At 35.6% G+C, this 25,177-nt stretch overlaps 11 protein-coding genes across 11 annotated transcripts; 2 read left to right on the top strand and 9 right to left on the bottom strand. All coding sequences in view use genetic code 12, as the record gives it.

The window, feature by feature from the left end:
* Window positions 1–85: 85 nt before the first annotated feature.
* Window positions 86–914, bottom strand: J8A68_004140 (60S ribosomal protein eL34; the record flags this gene model as incomplete). Its single annotated transcript, XM_049408067.1, has 2 exons — window positions 86–414; window positions 878–914. The coding sequence occupies 2 exons, from the start codon at window positions 912–914 to the stop codon at window positions 86–88; spliced, it is 366 nt and encodes a 121-aa protein (XP_049262602.1).
* A 385-nt stretch (window positions 915–1,299) lies between these two features.
* Window positions 1,300–1,894, bottom strand: MMD1 (isoleucine biosynthesis protein; the record flags this gene model as incomplete). Its single annotated transcript, XM_049408066.1, has 3 exons — window positions 1,300–1,628; window positions 1,686–1,746; window positions 1,814–1,894. The coding sequence occupies 3 exons, from the start codon at window positions 1,892–1,894 to the stop codon at window positions 1,300–1,302; spliced, it is 471 nt and encodes a 156-aa protein (XP_049262601.1).
* A 219-nt stretch (window positions 1,895–2,113) lies between these two features.
* On the bottom strand, window positions 2,114–4,972 carry J8A68_004138 (CCR4-NOT core subunit; the record flags this gene model as incomplete). The annotated part of the gene is made up of 1 exon (XM_049408065.1): window positions 2,114–4,972. One exon carries the CDS (start codon window positions 4,970–4,972, stop codon window positions 2,114–2,116), a length of 2,859 nt encoding a protein of 952 aa, XP_049262600.1.
* A 174-nt stretch (window positions 4,973–5,146) lies between these two features.
* J8A68_004137 (uncharacterized protein) lies at window positions 5,147–6,466 on the bottom strand (the record flags this gene model as incomplete). Its single annotated transcript, XM_049408064.1, has 1 exon — window positions 5,147–6,466. The coding sequence occupies one exon, from the start codon at window positions 6,464–6,466 to the stop codon at window positions 5,147–5,149; it is 1,320 nt and encodes a 439-aa protein (XP_049262599.1).
* Window positions 6,467–7,363: 897 nt separating this feature from the next.
* Window positions 7,364–11,437, top strand: PGA63 (Pga63p; the record flags this gene model as incomplete). Its single annotated transcript, XM_049408063.1, has 1 exon — window positions 7,364–11,437. One exon carries the CDS (start codon window positions 7,364–7,366, stop codon window positions 11,435–11,437), a length of 4,074 nt encoding a protein of 1,357 aa, XP_049262598.1.
* A 248-nt stretch (window positions 11,438–11,685) lies between these two features.
* ATC1 (alpha,alpha-trehalase) lies at window positions 11,686–14,961 on the bottom strand (the record flags this gene model as incomplete). Its single annotated transcript, XM_049408062.1, has 1 exon — window positions 11,686–14,961. One exon carries the CDS (start codon window positions 14,959–14,961, stop codon window positions 11,686–11,688), a length of 3,276 nt encoding a protein of 1,091 aa, XP_049262597.1.
* A 1,050-nt stretch (window positions 14,962–16,011) lies between these two features.
* Window positions 16,012–16,419, bottom strand: J8A68_004134 (uncharacterized protein; the record flags this gene model as incomplete). Its single annotated transcript, XM_049408060.1, has 1 exon — window positions 16,012–16,419. The coding sequence occupies one exon, from the start codon at window positions 16,417–16,419 to the stop codon at window positions 16,012–16,014; it is 408 nt and encodes a 135-aa protein (XP_049262596.1).
* Window positions 16,420–17,161: 742 nt separating this feature from the next.
* Window positions 17,162–17,461, bottom strand: J8A68_004133 (uncharacterized protein; the record flags this gene model as incomplete). Its single annotated transcript, XM_049408059.1, has 1 exon — window positions 17,162–17,461. One exon carries the CDS (start codon window positions 17,459–17,461, stop codon window positions 17,162–17,164), a length of 300 nt encoding a protein of 99 aa, XP_049262595.1.
* Window positions 17,462–18,744: 1,283 nt separating this feature from the next.
* Window positions 18,745–19,647, top strand: SUI2 (translation initiation factor eIF2 subunit alpha; the record flags this gene model as incomplete). Its single annotated transcript, XM_049408058.1, has 1 exon — window positions 18,745–19,647. The coding sequence occupies one exon, from the start codon at window positions 18,745–18,747 to the stop codon at window positions 19,645–19,647; it is 903 nt and encodes a 300-aa protein (XP_049262594.1).
* Window positions 19,648–19,723: 76 nt separating this feature from the next.
* On the bottom strand, window positions 19,724–21,745 carry J8A68_004131 (uncharacterized protein; the record flags this gene model as incomplete). Its single annotated transcript, XM_049408057.1, has 1 exon — window positions 19,724–21,745. One exon carries the CDS (start codon window positions 21,743–21,745, stop codon window positions 19,724–19,726), a length of 2,022 nt encoding a protein of 673 aa, XP_049262593.1.
* Window positions 21,746–22,104: 359 nt separating this feature from the next.
* On the bottom strand, window positions 22,105–23,613 carry J8A68_004130 (uncharacterized protein; the record flags this gene model as incomplete). The annotated part of the gene is made up of 1 exon (XM_049408056.1): window positions 22,105–23,613. One exon carries the CDS (start codon window positions 23,611–23,613, stop codon window positions 22,105–22,107), a length of 1,509 nt encoding a protein of 502 aa, XP_049262592.1.
* Between the last annotated feature and the right edge of the window lie 1,564 nt (window positions 23,614–25,177).

Here is a 25,177-nt window from a genome sequence, read left to right as displayed (position 1 = left end):
AAAAGTGAAAGAAGAGATTACATAGTACCATAAAACCAAAAGATTAAAAATATATTATACATCTTTAAATCCTCTTTTAAATAATTTATTTCTTAGACTTGGAAGCGGCCTTCTTTTCCTTTTCATCTTGTTCCTTTAAGACTCTCTTGACAATCTTTTGTTCTTCGATTAAGAAAGCTCTAACAATTCTTTCCTTAACACAGTTGGCACATCTGGAACCACCGTAAGCTCTTTGGACGGTCTTGTGGGTCTTAGAAACTTGGGCGTATTGTCTTGGTCTTAAGGTAGAGATACCAGCTAAAGCGGTACCACAGTCACCACATTTGACTCTGGAAGCAGACTTCTTAACATGTTGGGCAACTAATTTACCACCTGGGGTCTTAACGACCTTGATCTTGTTGGATCTGGTGTTGTCTATAAAATAAATGTTAGTATATGTGACTTTTTCTCATATTAATTCCGACCTCTATCAAATTATTGATATTTATTGAAAATTATTGAAACAAGAAACTATGCATTATTGGATTATTGTCAAATATATATGTGAAGTCTGAATTGCATGCAGTCTTACTTCATAGTGTGACTGGCCTTCTGATTTCATTCTAAGTCGATATACCATGGATGTGACTCTCCCATTAAGCTGAAGGGGTCTCGTTGTAGATTGAAAAGTATACTGATTGATATATATCATTATTCTGTGTGGTTGGAGCTTTCCTACTCATGTTCATTTGATTTATTACTTCAGTATTCCGTTTCATGCTTCATTTTTAATGATTTTCGATGAGAATAATGCTTGGTCGTAATTCCTGTTTCAAATCTTCGATATTCAATAATCTGATAGATATTATCATGTCGTAGTTATTCCGTTTAGACATACATGGATTTCTTCTTCTGTAGGTAACACGTTGAGCCATTTTTAAAGATAATCTATATGCTATATTAAGAGCTTCAAAAGAAGGAACCTTTTCAAAAAATTTCTAATAATATGTAAATTTTCAGTTAGTCGCAAACAACCCAAAATTTTTCCTACAGTATGTGCGAAAACTGCAATGCCCAAATTAGTGCAAAATTGAAGGTTAAAAAAGTGCGTGCATACAGTTACAAAAAAAATTAGAACGAAAAAATGAAATGTCCATGTCACGTGAAATTTGGAATAAAGTAGGGTTTAGCCCTAACGAGTATTATGTACAGGAAGTATCAAGAGATCGACTAGAACGTGCGTTATCTACGGTGGTTATTAAAACGGAACCTTTAACATGTACATTTGATTCTCTATATATATCAAACTATATAGTATGTTTATAACTTAGTATCATCTCTTTCAACGGCAACAACTTCCATTTCTAAAGCAACACCCAATGGTAATTCCTTGACAGCTACACATGATCTGGCAGGCTTATGTTCGCTGAAGTATTTAGCATAGACCTTATTGAATTCACCAAATTGGGCATTCATGTCAGTTAAGAAGATATTAGCCTTGACAATGTGGTTCAATGAGGAATTAGAAGCTTCAAGAATGTTGGAGACGTTTTGAATAACTTGTTCAGCTTGCTCAGCGAGAGTAGAACCTTCTGGTAATGGTTTGTTATCGGAAGTATATGGAATTTGACCGGAAACGTAAACAAATCCTAGTCGGTTGTTAGTAAGTGTCCCAATTGAAGTGACTTAGTTGCATTAATACATACCGTTGACTTTAATGGCTTGGGAGTAAGAAGCTGCTGGTGGAGGAGCTTGAGTGGTTCTAACCTACAATCAATTGTTAGTATAATTCACTTTCTTCCAGGGAGATTTCACTTCTTTGCAATTGACATACTGGTGTAATGGTAGCGTTTGATCTTTTGGCAGACATGATTAAAGACTTAAAAGCTTTTGAACGAACTTGTTTAGATAACATTCCTTAAGATGAGTCAACCTAGAATGAAATTCTTGGGGAAAGATCCGCTTTATATTCCAAACGGTTCAACGAAAAAAATTGAGATTTGACAAGTGGGGTTGAGATCCCGATAAAAACTTTTGACTCGGTACTACAAAGCCGTTCAAGAGAGATCGCGTTTATCCTGATTCATAAAACTCATTAAAATACTCTATAAAATAATACATTAATACTACTCAATTACTTCTTCCTTCCCTTTTTCTTCTTCTTCCCCTTTTTCTTTGTTGAAGCTTCATTTTCATTGTTCTTTTGCTTAAACTTTCCTTCTCCATTCAAGAAATCAGTATTGAATTCAGCTTCAAATTGTTCTCCAGGATTGGCTTCTACAGGGATTGCATCTACACTCGATATGGATCCTGTTGTAATAACTGGCTCAAACTCATCAAATAATTCCTCTGCAACATACTCGATTTTACAAAGCACATTGAACTGCTCAATAAAGTATCGCAAATCCTCGGAAAGCAGAGTCAAATTGACATTTGCGTTCTTGTCTGGACTTAAGATTGTCTTTATATCTGCTTTAATCCGAGTTGTGAACGCCTCTACTATCTTGGCACTTCGCTCATTTGACTTCATATCCTCGCTGACCTCTAATGTCGACATATTGGAGTACTTTTGAAATAATTCTCTTTCTTCTGCTTCTGTGACTTTGACTTCCGAAGGTGCTTGTTCCACTTTTGGTACTTTCTCATAGTTGGCATTCTTAATTTTGAAAAACAACTGTCTAGCTTCAGGAACCTTACCGATCCAATTGATTAGCAACACCTGAAGCTCGTTCTTATAATCATGTATGTCATCGACATTCTTTTCATCGGGCTGCCCTTGTTGAGCCAAGTTAATAATCCCAATCTTTATTAATTGATTTATCATTAGACAAAGAATCAGCATATGCTTTTTGGCAATAGACTCTGCCAAAACTACTTTATACCCATCATCGATTTCTATCCCATCAGTGGCTGATAAATAAACATTACTATTTGTCAAAAATTCATGAAGCAACATCAGTTGTTCAACTTCACTAAGATTAACCTTGTTTCCTTCTCGAGTGAATAGATAGGGCGTTTGACTTTTCGAATTTCCTCGAAGACCAGCCAAAAGCTGATAAACATAATCAATTAAAAGATTGGATAAATTCAAATTATGAGTTAAAAACCATATCAAAACTCTTCTTTCTCCTGAACACATCAACATTTCATCCATTACACATCTTGCAAGTTTCGAATTATTATGAAGGAATAATTCAAACTTGGTTATATTAAAAATTGGAACAATTAACTTATTATTCTCTTGGGTCACTGTAATTTCATCTTCTGACGCCAGCAAGGCAAAATACTGCGATACATGATGAGGATTAATTGGATTAGGTCTATTGTTGGCTTTATCCCAAATAGCCTTTGAAATGGTATTAAGAACAACTTGACCTACTCTTTCCTCGATTTCTGTGTTTCCTTCTATACTATTCAAGGTCACAAATTGTAAACATCCATAAAGTTGTCCCCACAGGGTAAAGATATCATCTGACAGATTCTTATCTTCCATTTTATCAAAGTCGGAAAATAATTTTAGGAAGTTTTTGCGTAATTTTTCATTATCTCCTCTTGGAATATCTCTCCAATCCCTACCAAATTCGTCAAATTCGATCGCCTCTGTTTCTTCTACTAGGTTGTTCTCCACTTGTGGTTCATCGGCTGTCTCATTTCTTATCTTCGATTCTGGTTGCAGTTTCGTTTCGGATTCTTTACCGTTATGTTCTTCTTCTCCCTCCAGCCATTCAACATCAGAAGAGCCATCATATTCATACTCAAAAATATATTTAATATCTTCATCAAATCGATCTGCATANGAAGAGTCATCATATTCATACTCAAAAATATATTTAATATCTTCATCAAATCGATCTGCATATTCCAAATCAATTAAAATATCCCCCAACTCGGCGATTTGTTTGGATTGATTCAATCTTCTACTAGCCTCACTTTGATTTCTTGAAGGTTTATCCTCTACTTCAAACGACGCTGCTGTGAATGTCGTGCCGGAATAAATTATCAATAATGCAATTACAACAAGTCTCATATCGATCAGAATCGCTCCTCCGTTGACCTTTTTCCTGGCTAATGGTTGGATAAAATTAAGTATTGTTTCATTTTTCAAGTCGAAATCATCTTGGGGAGAGAGATCTGATTCGCCGGCAGGAATAACGCCTCCTTCTTCGTCTTCATCTTCGACAACCAGTGAAGGATTTTGGTTTAGGATCCATGCTAGGACGTATCTAATGGAACTTGATCCTTTTAGGGTTTGCTTTATTACTTCTGGAGTTTCTTCCACCGTTGAGTTCTCGTGATTTTGAAATTCTATTCTTCGGTCAATTTCGAGTCCGAGTAAGATGATGTTGGTGTGACATTTCCATAATTTAAGAAAATAATGTAAGTATGGATTCAATGTTAGGTTATATTCTCCTGAAGTCGGTTTGAATAGTTTGTAAATTGCTAATAAAAGTACACAGGCAATGCAGTAGACTATCTTAAGGTTTAATTCATCACTCCATAGTATTTCTTCAGGTGTCCATAATTGAATATTTTCTTGATAATGTTCTTCATCATTTTCAATATATCGTAAGTCTAATTCATCTTCTGCATTTAGGAGTGAATGGATATATCTCAATATTGCAAAGAACTGAGTGGATATATCAAACTTAATCGATTCTAGTTCTATATCTTCCTCATTGATCGTTTCTCGATTCGCCTCTAAATAATGCCCATATACTATAGCAATTAACAAGTCCGAGATGGAATCTACACTTAAAATACTTTCCGTGGTTTCTTGAGGTTGTGTAAATGGATCACATAATGCTACCACTGTATTGAATGAGAAACTAAGTACTTCGTCCTCGGGTGGTATATCGAGTAATATGGCTAAATGTTCATGTCTTTTGCCTAAATCTTGAACTAATCGATTTAATGGTAATGCAAAATCAAATTCAACAACGTTATTCTTGTTGTTGTTACCTTCTATTTCTTCATCTGATGCGTTCTCCTGCATGACATTACTCGTTTATATGTTGGGTTTGTACTTAATTATACGATTGATTTGGTGTTTAGATGATCATTGACATTTAGAGAATCATATGGAAGAAAAAAAATAAATTGGTGAAGGGTTTTAGTATGATACGCGCAATTCGTAATTATACAAATTAATTATACAAGTTGGTGGTCATTATACATAGTAATCAATATTAAATACTTGTTTGAGACCTTTTCCAAAGATACCTCTGACAGTTGTAGGACTATTCTTAGAAAATGCTACAAGAATAGCCAATCCAATTGAAAAAGCAATCGATTCGATTTTCAAATTCTCCTTGGTGGGTTCCAAATTAACTAACGTTCCAAGAGCTCTTGGGGCAACAAAAAGAGCTAATTCCTTTCTTCTATGAGGAGTTTCGATAAATGATGAAAGTCCACACATTAACGCACCAAATGAAGGTCCAATTGTGTCGTCAAACTTTGTTCTTGGTATTTTGGGGAAAAGCTTAGGGAAGAGTCTAGTTCTTGCCAAACAGACTGCATACCAGTAGAAACCAATAAATGCACCTAAAAAGCAAGATGATCTTATTGCCATTCGAAGAGCTCTGATAATTCTAGTACTTCTTTTAAGTTTCAGTGGAAATACTAGCATAAGTAAATTCAATGGTGCATATACTGTAAATGCAAATTTAAACCCCCTATAAAATCTCCATAAAGCATGAAGTTCACAGCTTTTTGTTTTGAAAGCATGTACAGATTCACAAGAGATTGGAGTGTTCAGATATGTACTTGCACCCTTTGGATCCTGACCATATTTTTCAAAATATGGTACTAAGAAATCTTCCATGGGACCATGTTCACCGTATACGATTTCTTTAGTTTTCACAAGTCGAAGAATTTGACGTAATTCATCATCCATATTTGCAGCTGATGTTATCCATTGCTGATAGGATGGCGGCAATTTTTCGGGATGATAAAACCAATTATACATAATAAAGAAACAACTGGCAATAAATAACCCAGCATCTCCGTAAGGTGTCACGCTACTAGGTGCAATCTTAGCTAATGTTGATGAAAATGTAGTATCAATTGCTCTGGTTGCTACCAATAAAGTTAAATCCAAGGAATTATATCTTCCGTATCCGAGGACATGATTCTGATAAATTGGAAATGTTATCATGGCAGAAATCAATGATGAGATTAAAGTGGATACGAATAAATTGGTCTTTGTTCTTTTAGTCAATCCATGTCTTTTTAAAGCTCCAAATATAATAGGTTCAAGAATATTAATTAAAGCGACCAAACATGCCGAAAACATGGGGAATTTCCTCGGATGGAATGCCCTAATGATGGGTTTAGTAAATCTTGAAAGAATCAATCTCTTTCTTTTGATAGCACTTATTAGTTGTCCAAATATCCTTGGGAGTACAATATATAAGTAAGCATATATGAATGCTTTTAGTGAAGGTTTGGCAATGCGATTAATCAAATGTTTTATCAATTCACGTTGCATGTGATTTTGATTTTTTGACTTTAGAAGCAACATAATGGTGATAATTACTTTCCTTATGCTGGGTTTTATTGCATGTGTTTATAAATATCAGGAATCCCAATGAGTCTAATTTGTCTTAAAAGGATTTGAAAGTGAAGTAGAAGAAGAAGGTATGAATATAAATTGAAAAATATAAAAATCTTGGTATATGGAGGAGTAAGTGGAGTGAGTGGTCGATGATGAAAAAAGTTACACAAAACCAAATTTGAACAAAATTCAGATTGAAAAATTAAACAACCGATAAATGTTAGCTAATTAGATTTGCAATTTCCTGGAATCATGAGTATATTAATAGGGATTTGTTTATCCTATTATACCTATTGGCTTTTTTGGATATTTTTGTACTTCGTAAACAAGAAAGAAAGCAAGTCAATTGTCATGCGTTACAATGAATCGGTTCTTCGGTGGGAATATTCAACCAAGGGAGATTAAAAATATGTCTCAGATTTGAGACAATTACAAGTGTCTGTGTCTCTCTGTATGTGTATGTGTGTCTCTCTCTCTTTAGGTAACTAATGTGTAATTTATAGGAAATCTTAAGGAAAAAGATACGAATTGGGGTTTGATATGTAATCACGTGATTATTGTTAAAATTCTGCGTTGTCCTTAAATTTTTTTGTTGATTTGTTCAATTTTTCCACTCCAATTTGAAATTTTAAACGAAATTTGGTGGTTGTCAAAATTCTTGTTCACTTTTTCCATATTCAATTGACAACACATAATTTCTCAAATCGATTGCTTTATAAATTAGACAGAATCAAGTCAATTCATTCAGAAGAGAAGACTTGTTTAATGAAATACATACTTTGATTGACTATAAATAATAATCCTGATTTAATATAACAAACAAATAGTCAAATGGTCAAAATTAGTGAAATTGCACGCACTTCAACATTCGCATGGAGTCTGGATAGTTTACCTTTATTAGCAACTGGTACTGTAGCTGGTGCTGTTGATATCAATTTTAGTTCATCTGCTACTTTAGAATTATGGGATATATTCTCATCAACTGATAAACATCAACCAATTTTTTCGGCCCAAGTTGATAATAGATTTCATGCTTTAGCTTGGTCTAAACCATTCGAAGGAAGACCTAGAGGTTTATTAGCTGCTGCTTTCGAAAATGGTGTAATTGAATTTTGGGATGCTGACATTTTAATAAATACAAAAGATATCAATATTGCATCTGTTCATAAATCCAAGAAACATAGTGGACCAGTGAAATCATTACAATTTAATCCAATTCAAAATCACGTACTTGTTACCGGTGGCTCTCATGGACAAATCTTTATTTGGGACACTAAAGCCTTTGATGAACCAATCTCTCCAGGACAAGCAATGACACCTATGGATGAAATAACTTGTGTTGCATGGAATAATTCTGTTGGTCATATTCTCGCTACTACTGGTAATGGTGGCTATACATCTATTTGGGATTTAAAAACAAAAAAAGAAGTTTTACATTTATCTTATAGTGGTCCTTCTGGTAGAGCTAACTTTTCTCATGTTTCATGGCATCCAACGATATCAACTAAATTAATTACTGCTAGCGATAATGATTCTTGTCCATTACTATTAACTTGGGATTTAAGAAATGCTAATGCTCCTGAAAATATATTACAAGGTCATAAGAAAGGTGTTTTATCTTTAGATTGGTGTAAACAAGATCCAGAACTATTAGTATCAAGTGGAAAAGATAATGCAACACTTTTGTGGAATCCAATAACTGGAATAAAATTGGGAGAATATCCAACTACTGCCAATTGGGCATTTCAAACTAGATTTGCTCCTTCTGCGCCTGATATTTTTGCAACAGCTTCATTCGATGGGAAAATTATCATTCAATCCCTTCAAGACACTTCTCCACCAACATCTGCAAAGGTGACAACAAATGATGATAATGAATTTTGGAGTGAATTGTCAACTACTGAAACTCAACAACCTGTTTTTGAAGTCAAACAGCCTCCGAAGTGGCTTAAGAATCCTTGCGCGGTGTCATTTGGGTTTGGATCTAAATTAGTTTCATTGAAAACTGATGCTAATGGTAAATCTATAGTCACAATTCAAAAAATTACTTCAGGTGATCCACAAAAATCAAGCAAAATATTTGACGATTTAAAGAATGATAATTTCCAATCCATAATTGAAAATAAATTATCTGAAGGAACTCTCACTCATTCTAATCAAGCCGATTGGGAGGTTTTGAAAACCTTATCAGAATCAGGAAGAGAAGCATTATTTAAGACTGAATTTGATATTGAATTAAACAACAATGTTGAAGAAAAGATTGAAAGCGAACAAGAACCATCTGGTTGGGGCGATGATGATTTCTTTGCCCATTTAGGAACTGGTCAAACTACAAAGAAAGATGAAGCGTATGTTCCAGCTGGAAACTTTAAGATTTTTTCCTCAAATGAAACTCCTGAGAATAAGAAATTGATTCATTTGATTTTGAACAATAAGATTGATGCTGCAGTTGATGCTTGTTTAGATAGTAAGAAACTTGAAGAAGCTTTAGTATTGGCATTGGACGCTTCTACTGAAATTAAAGAAAAAGTTAAGAGTGTTTATTTCAAAAACAATAGAGAAAGTAGTCTTTCTAGAGTGCTTTATAATACATCCTCAAGGAATGTTACTGATCTTGTTGCTCATGCAAATATTGAAAATTGGAAAGAAATTGCTGTTGGTATTTCTTCATTTAGTGATGCAGATGAATATGATAACAGAATGTCTGAATTAGGTGACAGAATCTTACACTCTGGTGGAGGAAGAAGAGATGATGCTATTTTGTGTTATTTGGCCGGGAATGCTTTGGACAAGATTGCTGCTGTTTGGTTGAAGGAATTACCAGAATATGAAACAGAATTATTAAGATCAGGTACTCCAGATGTAACATCCCCATCAGATGCGCGTCTTCAAGCATTGACTAACTTTGTGGAAAAGATTGCTACCTATAGACATCTTACAAATTCAACCGGTGAGATTTCAGGACCTGTAGTTGAACCAGTTTCTAAAGCAATTGTGGAATTTTCTAATTTAGTAGCTGGAAGTGGTGAATTTGAATTAGCTCAGAAATTTTTACAAATCATCCCAAGTGAATTTGCTGGATCAGAAAAGGAAAGAATTAGAAAAGCAACTGGAACAGTTTCGAAATCCAGGGTTCCATCAGTATCTGCTGGTGCTTCTAATTTATCCCAAGGTAATATTTACTCGAATGTTAACAATCGATATGGACAACAAGCTAGGGCAATCTCTCGTTCTACTTCATATGCTCAACCTCCAGTTGCACCAGTTGCACCAGGTGTCCCGTCATATGCCCAACCTCCAATGCCAACATTTGGGGGTCAACAACAGCCTAGATACGGTCAACAACAACAACCTCCAGTTCGTCCAATGAGTCAACCACCCATGCCTCCTATTCAACAACAATCGAACCCATATGCTCGGTCATCTAATCCTTATGCTCCATCTGCAGCAACTAACCCTTACCAGGCATTTTCTCCTAGATTGTCACAAGTTAACCCCGCTGTTTCTGCTCCACCTCCTCCTCCTCCAGTTGCATCAAGTAGACATAAGACTGATACTGACGGTTGGAATGATTTACCACACACCTTTAAGCCAGTTGTAACTCCACGTCGTGCTACTGCTGCTGCAGTTGTCACTCCACAACCAAATCAATATCAACAACAGCCAGAACAACCAGCTTTCCCACCATCGACAGTAGCTCCAGTTACTCCAAGAAGAGCACTTTCCAATGCTGGAACCTCTAATGTTCCACCACCACCTAAAGGGATCAGCCGCAATTCTTCCAAGATTTCAGTTCCTGTTGCTCCCAGATCACCAAAGAATGTTCATGCTCCCTCTAGCAAGTATGCTCCACCTCCAGGTGCAGAGCCATCTACTCCAGTCACAAATGGGTTTAATGGGGCTGCTCCACCAACAGCACCACCTCCTGGCTCAGCCCTTTCTCCTCAATTAAATAGAAAGAATCCATATGCTCCAACTGCTGAAGTAAATCCACCAAAGGTATCCTACGCTACTCCACCAGCACAAATCGGTTTGGGTATGAGTGTAAGTGCAGCCCCAGCTCCACCACCAAAGAATCCTTATGCTCCACCTCCGTCACAAGCTCCAGTCGGTGGTAAAATTCTTCCTCCACCAGGTAGTACCATTGCTCCACCTCCAAGGATTGGCAGTGTTGGTTCAACTCCACAACAATTGGGTTTAAGATCTCCTCAGTTTGTTCAGTCGTCGTTTAATGGCGCTCCTCCACCTCAACGTTTACCTAGTGGACCAAGTCACTCATTCCCACCACCACCTGCTGCCAGTCAACCACCTCCACCACCTCCGGTTTCTAGTCAGCCGCTTCCACCTCCTCCAGTTGCTAGTCAGCCAGTCGCTCCACCAGCTCCAGTTAGTAGGGCTCCACCTCTTCAAGTTGCTAGTCAACCTGTTGGTCCTCCACCTGTTGCTAGTCAACCAGTTGCTCCTCCTACTGTTAGCCAACCTATTGCTCCACCAGCTCCAATTGTACAAAATCAACCACCTGCAGCTGCAACCCCACCACCACCACCAGCAAAGGTCAAGCATCCAAAGGGTGATAGATCTCACATTCCAGAAGAAGCAAAAGTGATCTACACTGGCTTATCTGCCATTCTTGAAGCAATCAAACCACAAGTTCCTGACAAGTACAAAAAGCATGCTGTAGATATGGAGCAAAGACTTAATTTCTTATTTGATCATTTAAACAATGAAGAATTATCTCCTGGTGTTGTGGAAGAATTGAAACAGGTGACCGCCAATATAGAGAGTAGGGAATTTAACACTGCTACCGGATTAATTATTGATATTGCTACTAATCATGGTGATGAGACTGGGAATTGGCATATTGGTGTTAAGCGTTTGATTACAATGGCGGAAGCAATGTATTAGAGATAAAGAAGGAGAGACTAAAGTGATGATGAGAGAAAACAATTTTTTGTAATTTTGTAATTTGTTTATATTTTTAGCACACAACAATTTTGTAGTAAAATTTTAGAAGGTTAATTAAATTTTAAGTAATACAGTAAGTAAAATCGTAATTCATTATACTAAAAACAAGAGAGAAGCAAATATCTAAAGTGTTGATATACAAACTTTTAAGTAAAGTCTCAAAAAATGTCTAGTTTTCAGATCTAGTATTATCCGTAGACCACAACTTCGACAAACTTCGCACCACCAAAATCGCCATCTATAGCCTCTGTATTGTGAATCTTTTCAACCTCTAGCAACAAGAATCTACTTTCTATGTCTAAATCTAAACTAGTTGTGTTATGTCTATCAGGCACCACAACTTCAAAGAACTCATTTGGATCATATGGAGCATTTATTTCAACTGCTGAAGAATGAACTTGTTGAAAAACGTCAGCTTGCTTTACCAACTTCTGTTCTGGGTTAAGATATTTATAATTCTGATACAATTGATTTCCAAAGTCAACTTTTGCGAAGAAATCAGTAGCTTGAGTAAATTCATTCCCAATATATTTCGATACCGACAAATTCTGTGGAGGTCTATCACCCCAATTGAAAAGAATGTGAGAAACACTTCTAAACCTTCTCAAATCAACAAGTACCTTTCCTACAGTATCATTATATTGAACCTGCCATCTAGTAGTATTATCGCCATCATTAATCAGGATTGGAGCATCACCAAGCGCCCCTTCTGTGATATTATAGAAATTAGCAAGTCCACATTCAGAAATACTGTTGGCAAAAGTATATGCCGGAGTATAGAGTGGGAAAATCAAATCTTCACCATCTTTTAAATCATAAACACCAGCCATTGGATTTCTTTCAGCAATAAGAATCTTAATCAGGTCATCTGCATTTTTGTTGGTTTTGCCTTCATTCGTGACTTTGAAATGGGTTGCATTGATACTCATAGATAAGGAATGGTTGTTGTAGTTTACACCCTTATATTCGACCCCATCGCCAAGACTTGGTAATGCAATTGGATCTAATCTGAGCATTCTTACCAATGATCCATTGTCTGTAGCATAATCAAACCTGAATCCAGTCAAACCTTGGAGAACCGCTTGAACCCAACCTCCATGAGCCGTCAAGAATGGGAATGCAGGATGTGTTCCACCATTAATATTAAAATCATCATTATTCTGTTCAGAAAATTGTGCAAATGGACCACGAAGGTATGGCTGGATTGCTTTTTGTAAATATGATTGAGAAGCACATCCAGAAGGAGCAAGCACGGCGGCCACGATTGAAAATACTGGGAAAGTCATGGCAGGTCCATAACTTACTTGTTTTGCCGAATAGAATTCCATATTGGTGAAAGCTTGTTCATTATCGATTAATTCATTCTCGAGTGGGAAGGTCAACATGATTACATCTGCTTGTTTGACATCAACTGAAGAATTCATGCCTGAATATTCCAATGTGATATTTTGACTATTATCAGCGGTAGGGAGAAACATATTACCAGCAATGTTTTGAAACAAAGGAGAGAACTCCCTTCCAAGATGGCTCGCAACTGAAATAGCCCATTTCATAACTAATGAAATACCAGCATTTGTATAAGCACCATTATCGACATGATTTGCATACTCGTCAGGATCAGTAAGATTATGGGTGACGTATCTGCCTAATGTATCATTGTAATCTGCAAGATATTGCGAAAAGAAAGTAGCAGCATCTGTAATGAGCGGATATGCAACATTGGCTAAGAAATCATCATCAGCAGCTCCACTGATATACAATTGCCAAGCAGCTCTTGCAACAGCAAAATTAATGTGATATTCATAATTCAAACATGGACCAGTACCTGTACAATTTCCAAATCTTCCACTTGTCCAAGGATATACCGCTCCTTGATAACCTTGAGGAACATTTTCGATAGCCTGCTGATGGGTATGAAGTCTATAATTAACCAAACTCTTAGCATGACTTGGAGCAAATGGTAAGATTGCATTCAACATCCATAAATCAGCATCCCAGAAAACTAACCCGGCATAACTGTCAGAACTTAACCCTCCAACTCCAAGAGCACCCGTAACGCCCTGAGCATCTGGTCTGGTGTTGGCTAATAAATGGAAAACTGAAGCTCTGGAACCTAATGTCAATAATGGATCACTGTTGAAAGTTACCACTGGTTCTTTTTGGAAAGTATCTTTCCAACCAGCTTTATGGGTCTTTACAACTTCATTCACGTTATGGTGTTTTTGTGAAACTTGTCTTGCAAGCAGAAGAACATCTTGAGCGGACTTTAGATGATCTGGATCGAAATCGGTAGAAGCAATTCCCGCAAACTTTGATGCATTAATTGTTCTACCTTCATTAAGGAAGATACGACTTGTTTGACTAACAGTGTCATTAGTTGATGATCTACTAATTGGTCCATCTACATTCAAAGTTGAATAAATTGCGCCATCAATGTAATTAATTTCCAGGGGCTGGAAAGTTATATAAATTCCATTATCGTCATAATTAACACCTGTTAATTGGGATCTTTGAGCGGATTCAAAGTCAAGTTTATCGATGATATCGAGTTGTATTGTTTCATTTCCGAAATTAATAACTTGTAAATTAACTAATCCTAAATTCACTTCAGTTCTATGAGCTAAAATCTCATATCTTACTTCAAGTGCATTCAACCAGGTAAATTGGGTAGTGACAATCCCATTACTAAGTGAAAGGTTTTGTACATAATTAGATATATCACCAATAAGATCAGTTCTTAAAGATGGATCCAAAGTATAAGTCTGGCCATCTATTTCTGCTGATAACATTAATGTAGTCCACTGTGGTACTGCTGCAATTACACTTTCATAACCATTCTCTAATAATTCGGGGAAATTAGTTCCTGTTGTATTTACTTGAATGTCATAGAAACCAGCAATAAAAGCTCCAGCATATCTCTTATCAAATAAAGGCCAGCCATTAAGTAAATCATCTTCATTTGCACCTGGGGAATTTGAAAGACTATCATATGCGAAACCTTGTCCTACATTAGGAATTCTACTACCAATGTAACCATTTGCGACATATGGTTGACGTTGATATTGATTAAAATAAGCAAATTCAACAGTTCCAACAACATTAGATTCATTGTCATAAAATGCAAAATCAGAAAACTTGATTTGACTAAAGATTGCTTTATTGTTTGGGGAATTAATTAGATCATAAAGGGAAGTTTGATCTGTGGGTTGCAAATTTGTTGACTTGGTGGTGTCTTGTTGTTTGGTAGCTGGTACATAAGGATATCCTCTTGAGAATTTAAGAATGAATAAATGAACACTAATTAGTGCAAATAAATTGGCAAAGATGACCATACTTATCAATAGTTTACGATGTCGTATTGTCTGTTTAATATAATCTATAAGTGAAAGCGATCGTGTGGTTGGAAGAGAAGGATCCACAACATTTAATGGTTGGAATTCTGGAAGTGGCACTTTGGCTGCCATATTTATAATGCAGAAAGTTTTATCAAAAAGGATTAAGGAAAGTGTGAAGTCAGGCGGGGGGAGTAAAGGAGATAAAGGAATAATTAACGGGGAAGTAAGTAAAAGTGAATTTGGGAATGGAATTTAAATAATGTGGGTTTTATTGAAAAATTAGGCAACTCCTGTGTGTAACCATTTGGAAATTTCTATTGTTAGAAACAAACAACAAACCAACTCAACAATCAATTCTTTATGAGTTTTCGCAATAATTCAAACATTGAAATCCCCTTTACATGAAATAGGAGGTTTCAAAAGTTTAATAATAGAATGAATAGAAGTAATAAGCTCTGAGACATAAAGATCTTTCTTCTAGAGAAGGAATTAATAATTACACATTAACTTACAGAGATGTCTCTCTCTCAGTGAGTGTTGTTAGCGAGAATCAGATAAGGAAGCAATTACGCATCTTTTTTTCTGTGAGAAAAAGGAAAGTGAGCAGGCTAATATGCAGTCAAGGGTTCTTTTTTGAACGGTTTCAGGGGTAAAGACTGAAAGATATTGTAATCAGATGAGATGATGTACTTCAACAGGAAGGTCGAACGATTTCGGGAAGTTTACCGTAAAACTGTAAACCGTAAAACGCCTGCGATGACATGTTGTGAATAATGAATATTTGTCAGATGGCTTATTAATTGAAATTTGCGTTTGTCTGTTTTGTGGAGAGAAGATCATATTGTTCGGCTAGGAAAGCCCCATCATTGCGCAACTGTACATATATACGCGGGGGGGAATATTAGATATTTCATCTATACTTTCAAAGTTGGTTAAATACAATGAGAGCCGTACAACAAAAAGTAAACTTTAATTTCTGTTTTTGGCTACCTTTGTCATGAATTGGGCTAGCCTAAGTTAGCCTGAGGAAGACAGAAGCATGCACCCCTATAATCTACAAAGCTCTTCATTACTGTCAAGAAAATCGTATATTGTCATTAAGTTCATTGAACTAAATAATAGAACTTTAAATACCTAGCTAAACCCTCCCATGTATCAACAAGCAGACAGTTAATATCCCTAGAATACCATTTCAAACATTCCAAAAATGATCATTCCTAATTGTGGAACATAAGAAACAGCATTAGCATCATTTGCAATCGATGCAACTGTAGGTTCTTCAACAGCTGAAGAAATTGGTAAAAGTGTGGCGCTAGTCGTAGTTTCAGCAATTGGTACGATATCACTGTAGTCACTAAGTGGATGAAGTGGGACTACTGAGCTTTGGGTCGTTGGAGGAGTTGCTTCACTCTCAGCAGCTTGACTTTCAGGTGGGTTTAAGATGATAGGCCCAGTTACTTCTTCTGTGACTGTTCCGGTTATTTCAGTGACCATAATAACTTCTTCATCAGTGCTAGTGTCTCCATCAGCCGCAATTGCTGATGTTGTAATTCCTAATAAGCCAACAATAATGGTTGCAAACTTCATATTTATTCTCTGCGTATCAAATTGTGATTGTCAAAAAACAATATCATGATGGAAACGACAAAGGAGCCACCTTAAATATATCAATGGTTGTCATGTACAACTTGCACCTTGGATTCCTTAGATTGCTATAAGGGGGACCCAATTTTTATACAGACGAGATCTGATTTCAAGTTTAGGTGAACTACGGGAATCAAGGGGTTTTCCTCGAGGCAATATTTTAGAAAACCATTGTTGCGAAATATTTTCTGAAATAAAATGAGAGTCCGTATTCTGATGTTCTATTTTTAGGAATGACCCATTAAGCTCGGTGTTTCCATGAACCATCTATCTTGCACGTTGGTCTTTAATCTAAAGAGACTAAGTAAACCAATCTTAGAAGATGTGGGAGAGATCTGAAAGAAGGGTAGCCTCACTGCACCGTCACACAAACGGCTCCCTCTAGTTTTCAAAATATTTCTCAGTTTACGTCTCTATTGCGGCATTAGAAAGATATCAAATACAATTTTATGGAGAGTATATAGCTTTCAGATTACTTATCTTACAATTATAATTACTTAAATTAAGTTTTAAACAGTGCAACGAATGTTTATTGGTAAGGACTAAATATTATATACTAATTCAAAAACCGAAAAAATTTCGGGGGGCTAAAATAAGAAAGAATGGGGCAACGACAAAAAAAAAACCAAAAACCGAAGTAATGTCAATAAAAGACTATTATGCTAGCATAGAAGTCAAGACACACTTATAACAATTGTAATAAACCAACAGCAACTAAACCAAAAGCTGGGGCAATACCATTAGCACCACCATTGACAGTGGTAACGTGTGGAGTGGTGGAGTTTGCAGCAGATGAAATAGTAGAAGTCATGGTAGTATGAGATGTTGGAGCTGAAGTGACTGGAAGTGTGGTTTCCCCGTTGCTAACGGTTTGGATAACAGTGGCGACGGCGGTGAGGGTGATAGTACCACTTGTTTCATCGTCGGCAGCTTGAGCAGCAAAGACAATACTTAAGATAGCGAAAATAACTTGGAAAACCTTCATGATGTATAAGCGAATGTATGTAGTTTGATAGATGAGAAAGAAAAGGAAAAGATATAAGACTTGAAAATCAAGGGGGGATATCTTCCTTTATATATATATTGAGAAGATGATGCTTGTGTGTGATATCGGTAACTCATTTCTCAAGTCACAGCTGTGAAAATTTTCATGATAAAAAATTTTTGCAAATGAGAAATATTTTTTTGCAACCTAATTCGGCATTGTTTAAAATTATTTTTTCAATTAGACTTCCTAATTGGGTGAGATCCATTTCCAAAATAACTAGTTCCTGCATATATGAACCACAAATTCGGGTACAGTCATGAGTTAATGTCTATAATAGTTAGAAAATATTCAGAAAAAGAAACGTTAGACATTATCCTGGTTTTCCTTTTTTTTCATGAGCTTTGTGTTACTAGCTTGTGCAGAAGACCTAGACCGTTTTATTCAAGAAAATATTCTATGACCGTTGGCCGAGTCTCCGGCAAAATGCCGCTTCAATGGTCTAGAAGGTTTCTGGACGTCATCTGTGGGAAATATTCTCGTAGTTATGTGTTGATGGATTACGTATGTCTTCCAACTGTGGGATTTTGAAATTTATAATATTTTATTTCTTTTATTCAGATCTCATTTCAGGAAATCTCATTTCAAATACGTACAAAAAATATTCTTAAGGAGCTAGCTCCCTTTATTCTACAAAGAGAAGCGAACAGTAAAGGCGATATCTCTATTCCCAATTAGTATTTGAAATTTTTTAAGGGTCAGTGGTCTCATCACCATATTCCCTTTATTTGCATCCTCACTTCTTCATGTAAACTAAATCTACTTTCAAAATTCTCATGTAGAAGTGTGAATGTTTCTCGCATTCCCAATTAAGCCATCGTGTATAACGTCACAAGCGGCTTCCACTACAACATATAACAAGGGGTTCACGGAAGAGTTATCAAGGCGGTTTGATAGTACTGAAGGGGCTGGAGTGGGCCATGTGTGGGTTGCATATGAAATCCTCGGTGTGGATTGGCAGACAATGAAATGAATGAAATCTCTCTCATCACCTGTAAACTGCACATTTGTAAGCTGCATTTTTTTAGTTTGCAGTTTTACTATAGCAAATGCAGGTTATTTTGATTATATAATCTTTCTTGTTTTATTACGTAATCTGATTTTTTTCAGTCTGTACTGCACACACAATAAAAAAATTTTTAAGTGTGTGTTGTATTAGGTGATGATGGTGAGTCAACTTACTAAACCAGTTTGATCCCAATACATAACTAAAGAGAATAATCATGAGTTCCTCAAACTGTAGATTCTATGAGAACAAATATCCCGAAGTGGATGAAGTTGTCATGGTCAATGTGCAAGAAATTGCCGAAATGGGAGCATATGTTAAATTATTAGAATATGATAATATTGAAGGTATGGTTTTATTATCCGAATTATCTAGAAGACGTATTCGTTCTATCCAAAAGTTAATCCGTGTTGGTAAGAATGAAGTAGCTGTTGTTTTAAGAGTTGATAAAGAAAAGGGGTATATTGATTTATCTAAAAGAAGAGTTTCAGCCGAAGATATTGTGAAATGTGATGAAAGATATAATAAATCAAAAGCAGTTCATTCAATCTTAAGACATTGTGCTGAAAAGTTCAATATCTCGTTAGAAAAATTATATGAAACCATTGGCTGGCCATTAAGTAGAAAATTCGGTCATGCTTACGATGCATTCAAAATATCAATCACTGATCCAACTATCTTTGATGATATTCAAGCTCCTTCAAGCGATATTTTAGAAGAATTGAAATTATACATTTCTAGAAGATTAACTCCACAAGCCATTAACATTAGAGCTGATGTTGAAGTTTCATGTTTCAGTTATGAAGGTATAGATGCCATTAAGGAAGCTTTGAAAGCTGCCGAAGCCGTAACTACTCCACAAATGCAAGTCAAGGCTAAATTAGTCGCCGCTCCATTATATTTCCTTTCTGTTCAAGCTTTAGATAAGAAGAAAGGTATTGAATTATTGGAAAAAGCAATTGAAAAAATTACTGAAAAGATTGAAGCTAGTGGAGGTGTTTGTAAAGTTACCATGGCTCCAAAGGCTGTTACTGCCACTGAAGATGCCGAACTTGAACGTTTATTAGAAAGAAAGGAAGCTGAAGATAAAGAATCTTCTGATGAAGAAGATGAAGATTAATATAGGCATACATAATTTGAAAATAAATTCTCACATTCATACATTTGTAATATACACAAAAAAGTAAATACGCAAACTAAATTATAGGTAAACTGCGATGCTCTTCGGACTTTTTGATTATGAGCCTGTGTCTGTTTGCTCTTTCGATTACATAGCCAGGCAAATTATCAATCAATTGTGGTGATACTCTTAATTCTGTGACTGATTCAGGAATGATCACATTATCAAGACTTAAAAGCTCGGGATTCCCACTAAGATCTAATGTCTTTAAGTGATTACCAAATTTCAAATTTCTAATCTGTTTTAATTCGTTATAAGCCAAACTCAAAAACCTTAAACTTACTGGAAATTCATAAGATTCAATTGATTTGATTGAATGATAACCCAATTTCAAAATCTTTAAATTTGGAGGTAAGACCACATCTTTCAAAGTAGTAATAAGTTTATCACTAGCAAAAGCTTGATCTGAATCACCTTCTAAATCCAAAAGCTCAAGTGTAGATGGAAAAGTAACATTCTTTAATGTAGTAATCATATTTTCACCAAGATATAATTCTCGAAGTCTACTTGGTAATTGTACTTTATTCAAAGTCTTAATATTATTCTGATTTAAATAAAGAACTTCAATAGTATTGGGTAGTTTCAATGGGTTTATACTATTGACCCCATTTCCTGTCAATACAAGGACTTTCAAATGTTGGGGAAGTTTTAAACCTCTAGTATTAGTCATTGATGATTGAAGGTTTAATACTTCCAAATGATCGGGGAATTTCACACCGGTCATTGATTCATTTGGAATATTTGAGATTTCAAGCTCTTTTAATCCAGTAGGTAATCTTATTCCTCTAATACTTTCGATTGGATTAAATCCGAGATTCAAAGATTCTAGCCCTCTTGGGAATTCAACTCCTCTTAAGGTTTCGATTCTATTTTGTGATACATCTAAGTGTTTAAGTGAAGGTGGAAATTCAACATAATTCAAGAAATAAATCTTATTATCTTCAATCGATAATCTTTCTAAACTTGAAGGGAAATCGACATTATCAATAGTATGAATAGCGCCTTGACCAGCTAGTAATGTATTAAGCTTAGGTGGCATTTTGAATCCAGTCAAAGTTTCCAAAGCATATCCACCACCAATGTTTAATACTTCAAGCGAATCTGGTAACTTAACCCCTGGCAAGACACGAATACTGCTTTCTCCATAATCCAAAATCTTGAGGTTCTTCCAATATTCAATATCTTGTTGAATTTCATTACCCAATTTGGTAAGCTCCTCTTTTTCAGTCATATATACGGTATCCATATCATATTTATTCACAATCGAACATTGGACAACTTTATCAGCACCCGCATCTCTAATTGCATCCAAGAAATTATAATAAGCTTTAACTTCACTACGCTTGTATTCTACCCATTTTTTACCTGGTTCGAAATGAATATGATAAGCAAGATCACCAACTTCATCAATCATTTTTTGATTCTTCTTTAAAAAAGCAATGAATTTGTTTAAATTGGCTTGGAAATGTTCATTATATTCGATATTCATATGGAAATGATCGAATTTGACTGCTGAAATGGTAGTTTCTTTCAAGACCTTATCAATAGTACCAATTTCTAATACGGTGACAAAATTGTTTGGTAATTCACGAAGGCTCTTTAATTGCATAATAGTATGATAATACTTTGGTTTATCGTGGAGGAGAACTAAACGATTTATTTTTTTGACTTCAGGTAAGGGTGTTAATGGTGGTAATGAGGTAGTGATGTTATTTGGACCACTATTTGGAGTCACCAAAGGTTTTGCAAGAGGAGTTACATTGAAATTAGCAGTAGCAGCTGCCAGAGATGTATTTGCTGAGTTGGCAACTGGTGGCATACTTGATGCTGGAGGAGATTGTGATGTAATGATCATACTTTGGGTAACGCTGGCTGAATTAGTGACTGGAATATTTGGAGATGAGATGATAGTCTGATTTGTTGTTGGATCAGCAACTGAAGAGTCTTCCAACCTTGTTTTCTTGGTAGGAGGTTCTTCCCCCGCTGCAGAGGGTTCCCTCTTGTTAATGTCTGTAGTGTCTTGGTTACCTTCTGACATCTCTAGTAGTTAGTTTGAAGTATAGCAATGTGATATCTACAGCTTCTTACTGTTTGTTGATAAAATTTTGTGTTGTAAAATTCCGATGGTTGTAAAAAAATCTTATAACAACGCGCGTTATCAAATCTCTCAAATAATTAAACTACAAAAAGTGTAAACAAATAATAAAAACTATAAATTACACACCTTCATTATAGATTTTCATTGTCTCACGCGTTTTTAACAAAGAAAGAAAACAATTGCAAAATATTAAAAGAATAATCGTTATATTAGAATGCTAACTATATGACTTGCAAATAGATAAATATAAATAGTAAGAAATGAATAGTTTCTTAATGAAGTTGAGGAAGTGGAAGATGTTATATCTTACCATACTTGTAAGAAAACATATGTCTAAACACTTGAGTAAATGGAACTGTTATTCCTGTATAATCACTGAAATCGGTATCCTTACTATCACCGCCTCTTTGTGCCAACATATAATCTCTTGCTTTAATATATCCTCTAATGATCAACAAAGTCAACGCACAACACATAAATGAAACCCCAGCGAAAATAGAACAATCAACATATTGAGTAGGATCAACAAATCCTCCTTCTCCATGTTTCAATTTAATCCCGATGACCGGTGAAAATAACCCTGCGATACCTAAGAAACACCATACATTTGCAAGCACAAGATTCATCTTTTTCAATCCAAAAAGTCTAGCAATCAAAGGTGCAATCATACCATAGATTGCTCCCATTAATCCACCTTGGATAATTGCAAATACAATGACAGTAGCTAAACTCCTAGCTGGAATCCACATTGCAAAACATAAGATACCGACAATAGTATAAGCTGTGGTTGATACTGTTGCTGCTCCCAATCTATCTGATGCATAACCAACTATTGGTCTTCCAAAACACGATCCGACTTGCACCATAGCTGAGACTATTGATCCTTGATACTCTGAATATCCCAAACTAGTTGTGAATTGTGCTAATGTATATAATACAATAACATATCCAAACATACATGTAATGCAAAAGAAAGCTAAAAGATAAAATGATGCTGATTTGAGAACTTCTTTATCAAACATGGCAAACTTGATAGGAGGGAGATTCTTTTTCTTCTTTGCAAGAGCAATTGCTACCCAACCTAAAACAAATGCTATTATACTTTGGACTCTTAATGCCCAGAATACACTTCTTGCTTCAACTACTTTTTGCATACCCAAATTGAAAACAATACCACCAACACCTGACCCCGCAGTTGCCAAACTCCCAGCTAAAATTCTTCTCTTTCTGAAGTATTGTGGAACTAATGAAACGGATGGAACTGAAAGGAATGCTAATCCAAGACTCTGCATGACACCTTGAGTTAAATATAATTGCCAAAGTTTGGTTGAGAAACTGGCCAACATAAGCGCCGTAAATTCTAAACAATTACCAATAGCTAAAGTAGGTCTAAGTCCTATCTTACCTTGTATCACAGTTAAGACAGGTGAGAAGAAAAGACCTACCCCAAATGCTAACCCACCAATATAACTATAATCCATCTTATTAGCCCCTGGGAAAGTATTATTGTTTAAATAATTTGCAAAATAAATCGCAAATCCTGAATTCATTCCCCATGTTGCAAAATTAAAAAGAAAACATGCAAAACAAATTACCCAGGCATATCCAGCATCTATATCTGGATCGTCTGATCCTGGCGGAGAATCAACAACATTCTCTTTACCAGCTTCTATATCTAATGAACCATCTGAATTATTTTCTACATCTATTCTCGTGTGAACTTTACTGGGTGTAAGATCTTCTTTGTCTGACAGAGACGCTTCCTTTATTTCGGAACTTGACATGTTGCTACTAATTGACACTCTCATGTTTGACATACCGTATACTATAAGATGAGAAAATGGGTAAAATCAGGTGGTTTTTATAATCTCATCATTGTTGGTATTAATACCAAGAGGATACTCTTCAGATTTCTAATGAAAATTTTCTTTCGTTTCTCCGACTTACAAAAACCAAAATTCGGGCTCCCGGACCGTATTGTTTCGATTTTGTGATCGGATTTTTTACCCAAATCGAGTTGAATTGCGCCGTATGATGTGATTTATTAAGGAAAATCGGATTAATTTGTATGATAAATTATAATTATTCCGTGTGATTTGTAATCTCCTATTATTAATCCAATGTCAACTCTTTATGTGGAGTAAACCTATGAGTCGAAGCACTAGGTTAGCTTGGCAATTTGCTTTTAAAGTTTTTTCATGAGAAGTGGTGCATGCCAAAATGAAAGAAAAAATAAATAACAATAAAAAATAATAATTCCGCTTGCACGGAGATACGATACTGGTTTCCGAAAAGGGACCACCACCGTTGCCCCCATGGACTGCATCAATCTTCTTGCTAAAAGGAGATAGGCTTAAACCCGGATCGTTAATATACAAGTGGATACTTTTTCACATGTTCAAAACAATAGAATTGATGACTTGGAACAGAGAAAATTATTCACTGCAACATTTTCATTGTGAGTTTCTTTTTCCGTTATTTTTTATCCAAACTTAAGATATTTCAATTGCAAAAAAATCAGGAATCAACGGGTCGAGGACAAAATAGTCATGACACATTCCATCAATTGCAAGATGCTTGTTGGGGTGGAGTAGTGGCGTCCATATGTGCGTTTCGGTATAACCTGCTTACACAACACTCCGAATACTCCAATAGCTAGAGGAGGTCATTGTTTGACTTGCTTAAATGATAATGGGAATTACAATGGGGATGCTTTTGCCAATGATTTGTCAGCAACAAAATTGTTGCTTAATTCTCCAATTCAAGAATTTTGTTGCTTAAGTCTCCAATTGGAACTGATTCCTGATCTTGGAACATTCTCGTAAGGTTGAAACGAAACACGTTGAAAATTTTGCAGTGGAATTGCGTAGTTATTATCTATTTCTCGTTGCTACTGTAGCTCTGTAAAGTACGTAGGCAAAAGCCCCACAACTTTAGAAGACACTTTGGCTTTTAGCCAAATAAACCTCAGGCAAAATTCTAACATCATGGTTAATCTAAACCGTTTTTAAGGACTTTTACTTAGTTGTTAATTAGAAAAGTGTGTAGGCAAAAAAAATTGGTACAATTGTTGCAAAAAAATTAACAGCCAAAAATTTATTCTTCAAACATAAAAATTAACTTCATATGACTTACAAGCAAATTAGGAATGAATAGCATAAACTAAAATATTCATATAGTTAACCAATTTATGTTCCATAGATGGTTCCTTCTTTTGGGATAAGCCCCTTGCTCTGCATCTCTATCTTGTGGAGATAGACAATTGAAGGACACACAGAAACGACTGTAGATTATAACACATCACAGACAACATACAAGCTTGTATCCAATAAAATTCTTCTATATTGCATAGTGACTGTAATAACAGAATAA

Source organism: Hemisphaericaspora subhashii (genome assembly GCF_019202705.1).
Source record: "Hemisphaericaspora subhashii strain CBS 10753 chromosome Unknown scaffold24, whole genome shotgun sequence".
Lineage (NCBI taxonomy): Eukaryota > Fungi > Ascomycota > Pichiomycetes > Serinales > Debaryomycetaceae > Hemisphaericaspora > Hemisphaericaspora subhashii.
This window is presented reverse-complemented; position numbering and strand designations above follow the sequence as displayed.